This window comes from Siphateles boraxobius, unplaced genomic scaffold (genome assembly GCF_051911475.1).
Source record: "Siphateles boraxobius isolate OS27281-9 unplaced genomic scaffold, OSU_SipBor_1 183, whole genome shotgun sequence".
In the NCBI taxonomy this organism is placed as follows: Eukaryota; Metazoa; Chordata; class Actinopteri; order Cypriniformes; family Leuciscidae; genus Siphateles; species Siphateles boraxobius.
The window spans coordinates 448,070-463,762 of NW_027508792.1; the positions used below are offsets into that span (position 1 = coordinate 448,070).

Sequence of the window (15,693 nt, forward strand, 5' to 3'; positions counted from 1 at the left end):
TCCTGTAAGACTTCACCAGGTTTGCACACACTGTAGGTTGGATTTGGCCAGGCTCTCACTATAAACAGGAGAGTCCTCTCAAAACATCAAGATAATGCGTTCTTTCTCTCAAGGATAGCTAAACTTTAGTCTAACTGGAAAGAAAGGCTTTAAAAAAGAAATGGCCCCTTAAACTATTGGCTTCAATGACCCCTATATGTTTTAACACATTGAAGACCTTTCTCAAACACAAAACAAGTCCCTATTTCATTTCTGGAAGCTGGGTTAAATAAGCAAGCACTGCATTCAGATATCAAATACAGACATTAAAGAATACATGAAAAGAACATTTCAGTAATCACACTGGTAACTTATATAAATAAAGTAAAATCTCCAGAGAAGTCATTCAACTCATTTGATGTTTAGAAGGAAAAATATTGATTAATACCTTAATTATAATCAATCATTACATATACATTGAAGCAGCAGTGGATTCCAATCCACCCCCTTCAGTATGATGAAAATTACAGACCTCTCTCATCATTCTAAGTAGGAGAACTTGCACAATCAGTGGCTGACTAAATACTTTTTGGCCCCACTGTATATATATGATAAATATAAGATGTGACATAGTTAATCTGGTTTAATTCTTTTTTCTTTTTTTTTGGCTAGCAGAAGTTCTGAATGGCCACTAACTTCAAAATGTAGAAGCCCTTAATTGGCCAGTGAGTGAAAAAGTTAATTTCAAACCCTTTTTGCAGGTGAAGAATGAGACATGGACCGTAGATGACTGCAACTGCCGGGTCTTGCTTTTACTGACCCCCCAATAAAAATTTCATAATAGACATGATCTGAGATACACCCATTCATGAACCAATTAACCAATTAGGGATCAAATCTCACCTGTTGTGGACATCAATCATGCGTTTGGCGTAGGCATAACCGTAATTAGACTCATGTGGCGGACCGTTGTGCATCTGACAGAACAGAAAGAGAGAAACATGTCTGTAGAAGTTACAGAAACACAATTAATGCAAACAGACTCATGAAACCAATCAGATACTGGCTTAAATCACTCACAATCATGCTTTACATGGCTGGCTAGCTTTAAACTTAACGTAGATAAATGTGTGCTATTATTGGGCGCATATAACGTGTGTGTGTGGAGTGTGGAAGGAACAACCCCCTGGTTCAACCCCTAGTTACAAGTGAGTTAAAGTGTGTGTGTGTGTGTGTGTGTGTGTGTGTGTGTGTGTATGTGTAGGCTATGTGTGTGTGTGTGTGTGTGTGTGTGTGTACGTGTACATATACGTGTGCGTGTGTGTGTGTGTGTGTGAATTTACCATGGTCTCATCTATCGGATAGGTGGTTTTATCTGGAAAAACACACGTAGACAGACAAGAAACGACCTTCACCACCCCAAACTCCTGAGACATGCACAGCACATTGTCATTGATGTGCACATTATCTCTCTGAAACAACAAAACAATACAGTCAACATACAGTTCAATGATCCAACAGTGATATTTCCAACCTTAATGTTAATAATTACCCAGAAGTCCAGATTCTGTCTCATATTTCTGTAGAGTCCGCCCACCATGGCGGCCAAATGAATGACGTGTGTCGGACGATGTTTCTGGAAAACTGATCTCGTCTCTTCAGCGCTCCTGAAACAGCACTTCATTTAATATGTGCTGTTAAATATGCACGACAAAATACAGTTATCGTGCATTTGACAAAAATAAAGTACATGATAAATGTGATGATTTGATATTGCATTGATTATTGGTGATACAGTCGGTTGGTCTGGGAACGCCCCCGGGAACGCCCCGTCACATGATGTGAATTTAGTCCGTGGGGGAAAACATTGCCTTGGGGCTCATTGAAATACACGTGACAATCATGCCGAAGAGGTGCTGTGTCGTTTTCTGTACCCCCAATAATCAAACAAATTATGAATTGTAGTTTAAACACACAGAACCGGAAAGGAGGACAGAATGGCTACAAGCAATAAATAGTAGTGTAATACTTCTGTTATGTTCTGTAATATGCCTACCTCTATACAGTAGTAACGTTACTTCTATAGTATGTCCCAAAAATACTATAGTATTCCTATGGGATTACTATAATATTTTGTCCTAAAAACTACAAGATCCCTATAGTTGTTTTTCATAAGGGATGTCTCATCAAAACGGAACGGGGATTCCGTTCCCTTTCGAGAGGTCTCTCCTATTGCGTAAGTAGCTTACGCTATGGGAAAACTCCTTTTCTCGAGAATATTTAAGTCTTTATGTAAAACGCATTGCAGCTGCACAGCTGACAGCAATGAACGAAGGAAGCTCGGTCATTGGCTGTGCTGCGGCAACTTGCTCGAACCAATGACGGGGCGACTCTGAATGCGCGACCAATGAGCGCGCTTCGCGCCCGCACGCGTCAGAGCCCGCCAAGATGGGCGTGGCCAAGAGCTATTTATTGGGCGCCCCGTCATGAGAGTTCTTTAGATTTAATCTCCTTCAGCGAACACCTTCTTCGCTGGATCCTCTGGATTATTGAAGCCTTCGCCGCCGTCGAAAAGCATACCAGCGGGATTGCTACGAGGACGTCGGCACCTTCAGCCGCCTTCGAACGCCATCCTACTGAGCCATCCGGCGTGCCACACACGCAAGTATCTTTACATCTGTTCGCCCCGCGACACTTGTAAAAGAGCAATTTTCTGAGGCGTTGTTTCAAATGCCTTCCTGCGCGTCGTGCAGAGACCTTCTCCCGGACGGGGATCGTCACATCATCTGCGCTCGCTGCCTGGGCCGGGACCACGCAGAAGCTGCTTTGTCCAAGGGCGGATGCCCGGAATGTGATGACCTGGGTCTCTCCGCACTGCGGGCTCGCCTCGCCGTTTTCGCCGTGAGCGAGCCCATCGCCGCCACCCCTCTGTTTGAGCCGCGCACTAAGAAAAAGCGCCGCTCACAGAGGCTTCCTGAACCGGAGCTCAGTGACGTCACGCCGAGCCAGTCTCCGCGTGCTTCACCGCCGCTCTTACCTTCCCTACCGCCGGTTCAGTTCACCCAGCCGGACCCACACCCCTCTAGCAGAGCGGTGGGCCTTGTGACTTTCGGCGCGTCCGAGGACGATGGGGGAATGGATGACAGCTTGTCCATCGACGCTGCATCGGACGACTGGCCGGGCTCCACTTTCGACCCCGCCCCGTCGACGCTAGCTAGCACGAGCGGGGGCTCCACCATGGATACGGAGATTATCCGCGTCCTCTCGAAGGCCGTAGAGGACCTCGGGCTCGATTGGTCTTCTCCCGAAGAACCAACCCGAAGCCGACTGGATGAGTGGTTTCTGCAGGGGCGCCAGCAGGCCCCTCGGCAAAGGCCTTCTCCCTTCTTCCCGGAGGTTCATGACGAACTCACCAAGTCATGGAAAGCCCCCCACTCTGCGCGTCTGAAGCCTTCTTTTTCTTCGTCGCTCTCCTCTGTGGACGGCGCGAAGGAAAGAGGCTACGAGGGAACGCCGCCCCTCGAGGAGGCCGTGGCCAATCATCTCTGCCCGCCCTCTACCACCGGATGGAAAGCCAACGCTTCCCACCCCTCGAAGCCCCGCCGCACTACTTCTCCTCTCGCCGGTCGCGCCTACGCCGCCTCCGGCCAAGATGCATCAGCGCTTCACTCAATGGCGGTACTTCAAGTGTTCCAAGCTAAGCTTCTCCGCTCTATGGACGAGTCTGGCCCCGAAGCCTTTAAGGACCTACGCAGCGCAACTGATATAGCTCTGCGAGCCACGAAGGCCACCGCCCAGTCTATTGGCCGTGCCATGGCTAATTTGACTGTTCTCGAGCGCCATCTGTGGCTGACTCTGACGGAGATGAAGGACGCGGATAAGGCGCCGTTTCTCGACGCGCCTATCTCCACCAGCGGGCTGTTTGGACCGGCGGTTAAAGGTTTCGCCGAAGGCTTCACTGAGGCCCAGAACGCTTCACAAGCTATGCGCCATTTCCTGCCCAAGCGCTCCAGCTCATCGCAGAGCAGACAGAGACCGCCACAGCCGCAGCGGGCTAGAACAGCTCCCACCGCCTCTCAGCCCGCGCCTCATGCTGACGCTCGACGCCGCTCGCGCTCCCACAACCGCAAGCCGCCTCCTGAGCGACGGGGTCCTCGGCCCAAGATTGTGCTGAACCCTGAGCCTCGAAAGCCGTCCTAGCCACAGGAATGAGAAGAGAGAGTGCGTGTCTCGCAAAAGCCGGACCACTCTTTCTGCAAAAGCTCAAACATTACCCAGTCCCCTTACAGGCGGCTGGAAATGTCCATACAGCAGTCAATGGGCCAGTCACAGAGCTCGCTCACCTGCAAACAAACGCCGTTTTTACGGCGACGCACAGAAAACACAAAAAGAGTATTTTTCTGCCTGTGTCACTAAGGGTTCACATGTCCACAAACTGTGCATTCCCAGATACTGTCAAAACAGTGCCAAATTCATTCCCAGCTCAGGCTGCGCGCCCCATGAATGTAGATCACGTGCCTACGGTCATGTACGCACCACTACACACAAGCACTGTTCACACAGTTATGAATTCATCCCCAGTAAAAGCGGGAAACATTATAAAAGTGACGCGTGTGCCTACCACTGTTTATGCACCCCCACTTATAAACACTGTCCTTACAGTGTCAAACACAACCCCAGCTCAGGCTGCGAGTTTTACAGACATAGTGCGCACTGTTGTAAGCACACACGCGCCCATTCACTCAGCTGCTCAGCGCGCGCCCACGCCTCTGAGAGCTACGAGCTCAGGCGATTCGCTGGCCGGGTCCCTACGTCACAGCGGCCCGCCCCTAGCCTGTATTCAGCCCATATCTGTACACGCAGCGGCATGGGAAAACATTCCAGATATGCCGAAATGGGTATTGAATATAGTAAAGCACGGATACTCGCTCCAGTTCGCTCGCAGACCACCACGTTTTACGACTGTGGTCGAGACGAAAGTGAGAAAGGAGTGTTCACAGGTTCTACGCACCGAGGTGCGCAAACTAATAGAAAAGGGCGCTGTGGAATCTGTTCCCCCCTCTATGAGCGAGGCAGGTTTTTACAGCCGCTATTTTCTCGTCCCGAAAAAGGATGGTGGTCTCCGCCCCATCCTAGATCTCAGACACCTGAACAAAGCACTAATGATTCGCTCGTTCAGAATGTTAACAACCAAGCATATCCTCGCGCAAGTACGCCCAGGAGATTGGTTTCTCTCAGTGGATCTGAAAGATGCTTACTTTCACATTCCAATAGCGCCTCATCACAGGCCGTTTCTGAGATTCGCTTTCGAGGGATAGTCTTACCAGTACTTCCGTTCGGCCTGTCCCTGGCTCCCCGTACATTCACGAAATGTATGGACGCAGCACTTTCCCCCTTGAGACGAAGGGGAGTGCGAATACTGAATTATCTCGACGATTGGCTGGTCCTAGCACAATCAGAGAGTCAGTTAATAACACACAGATCTTGGATTATCAGCCTTTTAGAATGCCTGGGTCTAAGAATCAATTTTGCAAAAAGCATACTATCTCCCAACCAGAGGATTTCTTTCCTGGGAATAGTTCTAGACTCGATGCAAATGACAGCGCGTCTCTCATCAGAGCGCGCGCTCACCATTCGGCGCCTTGCAACATCATTCAGGGCGGGCGCGCGCGCCCCCGTCAAGTGGTTTCAGAGGATGCTCGGTCTCATGGCCTCAGCATCGGCTGTACTCCAGCTAGGATTGTTGCATATGCGCCCTCTCCAACGCTGGCTCAAGAGCTGCGTCCCTACTCACGCGTGGCGTTCGGGCCACTTTTTAATCAGAGCGAACCACGGCTGTATAAAAGCCCTGATGCACTGGAAAGCCGCCGACTGGTACCAGTCAGGCGTGAGTCTGGGTGTGAACACAAGGAGAAAGATGATAACGACAGATGCCTCCAAAATAGGTTGGGGGGCCCTTTACGAGGGCAGGCCTGTCTCCGGCTTTTGGTCAAACCCGGAGAAGCGCCTACACATAAACTGTCTGGAGATGAAAGCGGTCGCTTTGGCTCTCAGAGCCCTGCTTCCACATCTAAAAAACGAACACGTCCTGGTCCGAACGGACAACATGACGGTAGTGTCGTACATAAATCGCCAGGGTGGAGTCAGGTCGAGCTCCATGCATTCAATGGCCAGGAGACTCATTTTATGGTCCCAGCACAACTTGCGCTCGCTGAGAGCAGCGCATGTGCCATGCGCCCTGAACCAGGGGGCAGACATGCTATCCAGAGACAAGATTCTCCCAGGAGAATGGGCTCTCAACCCGCTGACGATTCAGTGGTTGGGAAAAACTTTGGCAAAAAGGAGATCGACCTCTTCGCCTCCAAGGAGAACGCGCACTGCTCTCTTTTCTTCATGAAGAGCACGGACGCGCTCGCCCAGAGCTGGCCGAGCCGCCCCTTATATGCCTTTCCCCCGATCGCGATGCTGCCACAGGTCATCAGTCGGGTCAGGGAGGAGAAAAACGCAGTGCTTCTGATAGCCCCACTCTGGAAGAACCAAACATGGTTTCCAGATCTGATGCAAATGCAATCTGCACCACGGCCGATTCCACTGAGGCCAGACCTCCTCAGTCAGGCCAGCGGGATGATATTTCATCCCCGCCCCGATCTGTGGGCCCTTCACGCATGGCCCCTCAACGGGTTCCCAGGAACCTCAAGAGCGGGGCGCTAAAAACCATCGCTGAGGCGCGGGCGCCCTCCACGAGACGCTTATATGCCCAGAAATGGAAAGTGTTCAGTGACTGGTGTAATGCCAAGGGCCTGAACCCTGAGACATGCGAGATTACGAACGTACTCGCTTTTCTACAAGGGCTTCTGGAGGCGGGCCGCACCCCCTCCACGCTCAAAGTATGTGGCGGCCATCACAGCGTCACACAACCCTGTTATGGAACGTCCATTGGGAAGAAACGACCTAATTATTCGTTTCCTGAGGGGCGCTAGGAGGATGAACCCTTCACGCCCCCCCTCAGTGCCGATCTGGGACCTAGCTACTGTCCTAGACGCTCTTAAAGGGCCCCCGTTCGAACCACTCCGAACCGTGCACCTTAAACAGCTCTCGCTCAAGACTGCGCTCTTGCTGGCACTCGCCTCGGTCAAGAGAGTGGGCGACCTGCACGCGCTTTCGACAAGCGCTGCCTGCCTAGAATTCGGACCTAACGACTGCAGGGTCGTCCGTAGACCGAAACATGGGTATATTCCTAAAGTGCTCACCACTCCCTTCAGAGCACAGGTTATCTCCCTAACTGCGCTATCGTCTTCAGCAGACGAACACGACGCTAATCTACTCTGCCCCGTTAGGGCTCTCAGAGTGTATTTGGAGCGTTCTGCCCTATTCAGACAGACAGAACAACTGTTTGTATGCTTTGGCGGCCGTACGAAAGGTTCCGCCGCTTCAAAGCAGAGAATCTCTCACTGGATAGTTGAGGCTATAGCGCTGGCTTATGAAGCTAAGGGACTTCAATGCCCCTGGGGAGTCAAAGCACACTCCACCAGGAGTGTGGCTTCTTCCTGGGCATGGTCGAGCGGGATACCGATCGAGGATATTTGTGCGGCGGCAGGCTGGGCCTCACCGTCCACATTTATCAGGTTCTACAACCTACAGGTCCCGACATTGCATTCCAATGTACTATCAGCATGATACTAGTTGAACTACGAGTTCGTATCTAGATTATGTATGTGCTTGTGTCACACTGAGCGCCTTCTAGCCGCTCTGTATTTTTCCCACATATAAAGCTCGCCTCTGCCGGCTAGTTGGATGATAACTTTGCTTTTCAGCTCAGGCACCTGCCTCTGGCTATCATAAGGTGAAGTTCAGCACGCACGGCGTTTTGCATGGTGTTCCCATAGCGTAAGCTACTTACGCAATAGGAGAGACCTCTCGAAAGGGAACGACTCGGTTACTAACGTAACCTCGGTTCCCTGAGAGGAGGGAACGAGTATTGCGTAAGCTGCCGTGCTTGTGCTTGGTTAGTTCGCTTCTGTCGTTTTAACCTAAAGAACTCACATGACGGGGCGCCCAATAAATAGCTCTTGGCCACGCCCATCTTGGCGGGCTCTGACGCCCGCGGGCGCGAAGCGCGCTCATTGGTCGCGCATTCAGAGTCGCCCCGTCATTGGTTCGAGCAAGTTGCCGCAGCACAGCCAATGACCGAGCTTCCTTCGTTCATTGCTGTCAGCTGTGCAGCTGCAATGCGTTTTACATAAAGACTTCAATATTCTCGAGAAAAGGAGTTTTCCCATAGCGTAAGCTACTTACGCAATACTCGTTCCCTTCTCTCAGGGAACCGAGGTTACGTTAGTAACCGAGTCGTTTTCTTGACCGGTGGAGGAGGGTTCCGTTTTAGTGGTGTAGTGGTGTAGTGTTGACGTGCGGGCCAGGCGACACCGTGTGGTGCCTGTGTGTGTGTGATACGTGCTTGCGTGCAGGCAGGTGAGCCTGCGAAATGATTCTGGGTCAAAGAGAGAGGCGGTAGGATGTGTGTTCGGACGAACGACTGAAAACTCTGAAATGATCGTACATTATGGGATTTTTTTATTATTGATCGTACAGAGGTCAAAATTATCGTACAAATACGATAATTATCGTACATCTGGCAACACTGTTCGCGGTGTTTTCCCCCACGCCGACCACGCCCCCCAACTATGACGCGTTGCCGACTGTATGTATGCGAAATCTTTCTTATTTGAATCTATTTAATTTTATTATTTTTATTGATTTCTTTTATCATTTTTTTCCTTATTAATCTTTTCCTTAAGAATTCTGTTACATGATTTTTCCTGTACATGTTATTGATTTCTCTGGGTGTATTTTCCTTAAGAATTGATTGCATGATGTGCCTTGGTATCAAAGTGCATCTGTTTTCATCTCTGCAGACATGAGATACTGCAAGATCTGCTATATTCTCCAAAAACCATAATTTCTCCAATAGGGTCTAGCGGCAGACTTGCACTTTCACTCTTGACGTCACTTGCAATCTCCACCTGTTTTCAGACCACCAGCCCATGGGTGCATAAATTGGCGCAAATGCATTTGCTATTTAAACAATGTGGTGCACGACGTGAAAATGAAAACTGCGTAAGGCTGAAACTAGCAAAAAACACTTGCGTCGTGATAGGCGCTGTACTGTGCCGGGTGTAGGCTATGATGGGGCCCAGGGACATTCAGGTCTGCCCTGCTTGGTGTCTGGGGACGCGCTCAGTCCATTTTCAGATTCTGGAGTCTGAGAATTATAGGAATTTTTCAGGAATCCACCAGGGAAAGTCTGTCATGAGAAGCATGAGTTCTGGGAACCAGATCCGTGTGGGCCAGTAAGGCGCAAGCATCAAGACCTGCTCCCCGTCCTCCCTGACTTTGCACAGTGTCTATGTGAGCAGGTTTACTGGGGAAAACGCATACTTGCAACGGTTGTATGAAAGTCTTTCATTACTGTGAGAAAATAACTCCTTTTTCGAGAAAGTTTCTCATTATTACGAAAGAATACTAAGAATAACATACCAAGTCATTATTATGAGAAATGTTCTCAATATAATGAGATACTAAGTCATAATTGAGAATGTTTATCCTTATTATGACTTAAACAATTCTATTTTTTAGTCAACTGTGGCAGAAACAGGCTTCCATAATAGAACTATTTGACACAGATTTTACACTTTGAAACCTAGAAGGATTTGTTACCCTGTGGCTTCCTCTGGTGGACAACATTAGTATTACAGCCTTTATCTCTCATTCTGTAGCCGTTATGAATGCTGCATTTATTATATTCCCGCGATAAAGACATAAGCAGCAACAAAAATATTTACAATACTAAAGTAATAATAATTAAACCATTCCATCTTCTTGGCCCCGTTGTCAATACTTCTTAGATTTATTTTGTGTCAAGTGTAAGTGACGTCGTAGGCAGCAGAGAATGCAAGTGGCAATTCCAATTGCCAGTCTGAGAATACAAGTGCAAGTCTGCAGCAAGACCCTTCTCATTCGTGTCTTACATGAACATGATGACCTAATAAGACCTGCTAGGGTACATTTTGTCTTGAATACATCCTTAATAGTAGAGTAGGCAATTTCAGAGAGGCTAGCAATAGAGCAAGCTAGCTTTGAAAGCATTAGATCCCACCCTCCCTTCAGAGTGTCTCTAAAGCCCCGCCTCCTTAAGTTCAAAACTCAGGAACACATAAATCTGAGTCTGAGGACATGAACATCTCTGAGTATGTCACATCTAGAACGTCAGGGCTTGCCATTACTGAATGCAATGATTGGAAGAAAATGTTTTGGTCCTGAGACTTCCACAGAAGATATATGTACATTTGTTCTGTACATACTTTCCCTTCTTTACTTTCCCTAGTTCCTTAATGTTACATATGCACAGCATGTTTAGTTTTAACTCTAAAAAAAGGCTTCTTCTATTTTTCCTCTCCTTGCATTCTGCAGATTTCTTACTTTTTTGGGCCTTTCTTTCTCTACACTTGATCCTCACAAACTTCATATGTTAGATACACTACTTTGAATTTTATTATAATCTATTGCTCTATAAGAGTTATTTTAACAATTACAATTTAATATTGACTTGATTTATTTGTTGTCTTTATAATTTGACATTTTATTTAATAAAATTTGTTATTCCTTATTCAAAATTTGATCTCTGACATAATCATTGCTCATCTGCCTGGATTATGTTGTGATGTCTGATAAGGGTTTTCTTACACAAGATTGGCATCTTTGGATGAGAGGAATATCCACTCTTCTCCTTCTCTCCTTTCGCCCTCTTTCACCACTCGCTCTATCGCTCGTCCCACCAGCCCACTGCCACCCGTCACCAACACACGCATCGGCCCGTCCATCTGAAAGAGAGAGAGATGAGGTTTGATGAACACTTCAGGGGTAACAAATGTGTAAATACATCAGATATCCACTGATGTACTATAGTAGTACAGTCTTTGTATATGGGTTTATATGATCTCAGTACCATCACATCTTTTTTCTCTTCCTCTTCAGCTCACAATGAACTACATGCAGAGAAAACGCCCTTGGTTGCTTATGTCTGAGCACATGTAAACATGCCAATCTATTGGCAGACGGCAGGGCATGACGATACCTGTGCACATAAAAAGGCCAAGTTGCAAGTTGCCAAGTTGCCTGTGCACACCTGTTTGAGCATAACTACAGTAAGTGACTCTACTAGACAGAGTCTAAAAGCATGTCAACACCTAAAGCACATCCTACAGTATGTGATTTACAGTGTCCCAAGAAGGACATATTCTAGCCTGAGAGGCTCATTGGGAGCAGCAACTTCTCTTGACTTCTGTAGTTAGTGAGAAGGACAGGCTACGACCTTCAGAAATACTACCACCCAAAGGAAAGCATGAGTGTAAACATGCTCAGATACTGGTCACTTCAAGCAACACCAAGTAATTTTTTTAGCCAGAAGAGCATTGCAATTTTCCAGCCTAAAAATGACAAGGATCTGGAACCGAAGTTGTGCTTCATGCTCAGTTATGAAGGGCCTGATCTTCCCGATGTTGTGAAATGCAAACCTGCATGACTGTCACTGTCATCAAAGATTTCCCCAAGATATCTGGATGAACTTGATGTGATTATTATTAATTAAATATAGCCAATGAGACCATCATTCATGAAAAAAAAAATCCCTGTACAAACAGCTTTATCAAGAATATAGCGTCTAAAACTGGCAAACATTGGATGAATTATTGCATATTAGTTCTGTTCAAATTAGTATGAAACCCCTAATGCTGTCAAGTGAGGTCTATGCAGAATGCAAGACGTTTTCTGATATGGATAAAAAAAGTACACAAACTAGAAAAATGACAGGGGTTGGAAAGTAGTGGCTATTTTCAATTATACATAAAACAGTTTTAGTCAGAGGTGGACAGAAACGAAGTACATTTTCTTGAGTACTGTACTTAAGTACACTTTTTTTAGTATCTGTACTTTACTTGAGTATAATTTTTTCTGGAAACTTTAACTTCACTACATTTGAAAGACAAATATCGTACGCACTTTTTACTCCACTACATTTATGTCAAGATCCTTGAGTAGAAAGTTGTAATGTCAGTCAGTGGATGATATTGGTTGCAGGGGTTGCATTTTGGTTGGTAATTAAAGTCGGGTTGACGTCAGAACCTTTTTACTTTTGATACTTAAGTACTTTTAAAAACGACTTCTGTACTTTTACTTTAGTAACTATCAGCTACTATCAGTTAACACAATGTAATAGTTTCTGTTCAAAATCTGAATCCAGGGTGTGAGATGTGACGTTCAATTCTTTCACACAGGCAGCACCTATAATCTTTGACCTATAATTTTTTAATTATCTGTATCGGCCAAGAAGTACATAATATATTTTTCTGTTTGGCCGATGTTTTGAAACTTTTATTTTGACGGCACTGATAACGTCAGCGCCTGAGCAAACAAGGCTTCTATTCTCTGTCTACATTAGCTAAGGTCTCTGTTTAAAAGTTTTGATATGTCACTAGACCTGTTAAACTAAAGAAAAAGATTTACTGTAAGTCAAATGTACTGTACTAAATATTTTTCTTTTATATAAAATATATATTTCATAAAATATTTTTACTCTAAAATTACTTTAAAAACAAAGTCATATCTCTAACCAAATTGTGTTCAAAATTTGAAGTTGATATCACAAAAAAGTTCCCATGAGATTTTGTTTAGACTGCCAAAAATGCCAAAAATAGCCGCCGGTTGCCACATATTCCATTGATTCTTTTTTTTATGAATTCTGCTGTAGACATTAATAAATATCTATCCAAATTCCACTTCTATCACAAAATATGAAATCTTGAAACTCAGACCTTTCCGACAATGTGTTTTGTAAAGATTATAAATTATGAAACATGACATTGCCATACTATGGAAGCATATGAGTAGCAATATTCAATTTGAAATGTAATATGCAAAATGACAAGGCAATATGTAAAATGGCAATGAATTTCTGTATTTGAATTTGCATTTTCCATTATTTGTGCAAGGTTGGTGCAAAATGAAAATGAAAAATCAATTATATGATTTACATTTGCCATTTCATACACTAGTTTTAATATGTAAATTGAATACATATTTTAATGCTTTATAAGTTGCAAAATTAAAATTAAAATGTATTTCTGAAATTATTAGATATTTTAACATGTTCAAGCAAAAACTGTAGCAATATTATCATTTCAATGTTATTTTTCTTAATTGCATTTGCACTCACAGTTAAGACAGATTTCATTTTCATTAAATGTCCCGCAATGAATGTAGGAAAATTCAATGTGCAAATTGAAAATGCATTCGGAGCCGATAATGTCCCCGCCCCGACCCGTCAATCACTGCATCAAGGCGGGGCTCGGCAAAAGGTAAACATAGGCTATATATGTTACATATTTAGAGGTGTTGGAAGGAAACATGGCGGCGGCAGAGCTGATACGAGCGTTAAATTTACTGGCAGATGAGGGGGAGAGTGAACAGAGAAATTGTAGTGTTTCCGAAGATTACTACGCGTCTGTAGGTGAAAGAACAAGTGCGTTGTTGGACCGTCTGGATAATTTTCTGCTTTCTCAGGCGTCGACACCCGTTTGGTGTGAACATTATACTGCGCTGTTGTTGTCTGATGCTGGACTGTGTTAATGATGGTTTCGTTTTGTATTAAATATTCTCATTGTCTGATACTGTTATGTATAAAGCGTTGTTACTTTAAGGCATAAGTAACGAGTGAAGTCATGTGATGATGACGTAGTGACGTGCGGCAGAGTATATACAAGTGAATGTGAGCATTAAAAGAGATGCAAGTTCTTTCGTTCCTGAATTGATGTTTCTGACTCTTCTTTAGTGTCCTCTGTCTTTATAGAAAGGGAAAGACACGACAAAGTGGCGACGAGGATGTTTGAAAGAACCTCTGCGTGTTTGAATTGCCGAATACAAGTGTAGTGAAGTGCAGAAAACAGCTGAACGTGACACGAGCTTGGTGCCTGTAAATTGATACGAAAAGACATTATGGCTGGCGTCATAGGACATATCGGACAATTCGTCGAAAATGTTGAACAATGGAGCTCATACACGGAGCAATTTGAATATTTCCTGCAGGCAAACGCCATTGAGGGTGAAAAGATTGTGCCTACGTTCCTCAGTGTGATGGGTGCAAAGACTTTCACTTTGCTACGCAGTCTCGTACAGCCTATGAAACCAGGTGAGAAAACTTATGCTGAGATTGTGGCAGTGTTGAGTGCACATTTTTCACCTAAACCGCTGGTGATAGCAGAACGATTTCGGTTTCATAAGAGAAATCAAGAAGAGGGAGAAACTGTTACTATGTTTGTGGCTGCACTGAAGAAACTTTCAGAACACTGTGAATTCGGCGATGTTTTGAATGATACCATCTGGGACAGGCTCGTTTGTGGATTAAGAAGAGAAGCCATTCAAAAAAGGCTGTTAAGTGAAAGTAACCTCACATTGCAGAAAGCCACTGAAATAAGTGTAAGCATGGAACTTGCTGCTAAAGAAGCACAGCATTTCAGTAGCTCAGATAAAGTCCATAAATTGTCTGCTGACATGAGCACATTCCAGAATTCCCCTGGCAAAACACCTACAAATGCAACATGTTTTAGATGTGGCAAAGTCGGACATCTTGCATCTGAGTGTTGGAGTAAAGAGTTGATGTGTCGTAGTTGTGGAAAAAAAGGCCACAGAACCTGCCTGCAGAGGAAAACAAAAGGCTGAAAAACAAAAATTCAGAAAAATGACTGGCACATCAAAGAACAAGAAGAATGTGTATACAATGCAGTCAAATTGCAAGTACACAGATGACACTGATTCCTCCTCAGAGGAAGTTCCTTTGAATATTCTAGCCATGGAAGGAGACTCCAAAGGCTATTGGGTGACACCTGTCATTGAGGGAGAGCCGGTGTGTATGGAGATAGACACTGGCGCTGCTGTTTCAATCGTGTCAGATGCTGTGTACCACAAAACCCTAAAACATGTCTACTTAAAGCCATCCAAGATAGTGTTGAAAACATATATGGGGGAGCCTGTGACTATAAGAGGGGTAATGGATGTGGAAGTGGAATTAAATGGTCAATCAGCAACGCTGCCACTGTATGTGGTAAAAGGGGAATACCCAGCATTACTTGGACGAGAATAGCTGGAAACAATTAAACTGGACTGGCTGACGGTGCGGATGGTGTCAAAGGGAAACACGGAGCTCAGGGATGTTCTAGAAAAACATACTGATGTTTTCAAGGATGAACTGGGCACGATGAAAGACATTACAGCCAAGCTCGACATTAAGCCTGATAGTAAGACCAAGTGTTGCAAAGCCCGTTCTGTGCCATATGCTATCAGATCAAAAGTTGAGACCGCTCTGGGAGATCTGGTAACCAGTGGAGTCATCGTACCAGTGAGTAACAGTGAGTGGGCAACGCCTATTGTACCCATGCTTAAAAAGGATGGTTCCATTCGAATTTGTGGTGATTTTAAAGTCAGAGTTAAGCCTATACTGTCTCCTGACCAGTATCCACTTCCCCTCATTGATGATCTGTTTGCTGGCTTGGCAGGGGGGAAGCGGTTCAGCAAACTTGATTTGAGTCAAGCCTACCTACAAATGAAAGTAGATGAGAACTCTAAGGAGTTACTGACAATTGTCGCACACAAGGGGCTTTTCAGATA

The 15,693-nt window shown here is 45.4% G+C and overlaps 1 protein-coding gene across 2 annotated transcripts in view; it reads right to left on the reverse strand.

Annotated features, from left to right (window-relative positions):
• LOC143741271 (GDP-L-fucose synthase-like) overlaps positions 1-15,693 on the reverse strand; it is an 82,619-nt gene that overhangs the window by 13,130 nt on the left and 53,796 nt on the right. For both annotated transcript variants that reach the window (XM_077233695.1, XM_077233694.1), the window contains exons 2-5: positions 10,720-10,856; positions 1,532-1,646; positions 1,323-1,451; positions 883-956 (exon numbers count right to left, since the gene is read on the reverse strand). In XM_077233695.1, the coding sequence (XP_077089810.1) occupies positions 883-956; positions 1,323-1,451; positions 1,532-1,646; positions 10,720-10,856 (455 nt within the window). The remainder of the gene's footprint in view (positions 1-882; positions 957-1,322; positions 1,452-1,531; positions 1,647-10,719; positions 10,857-15,693) is intronic.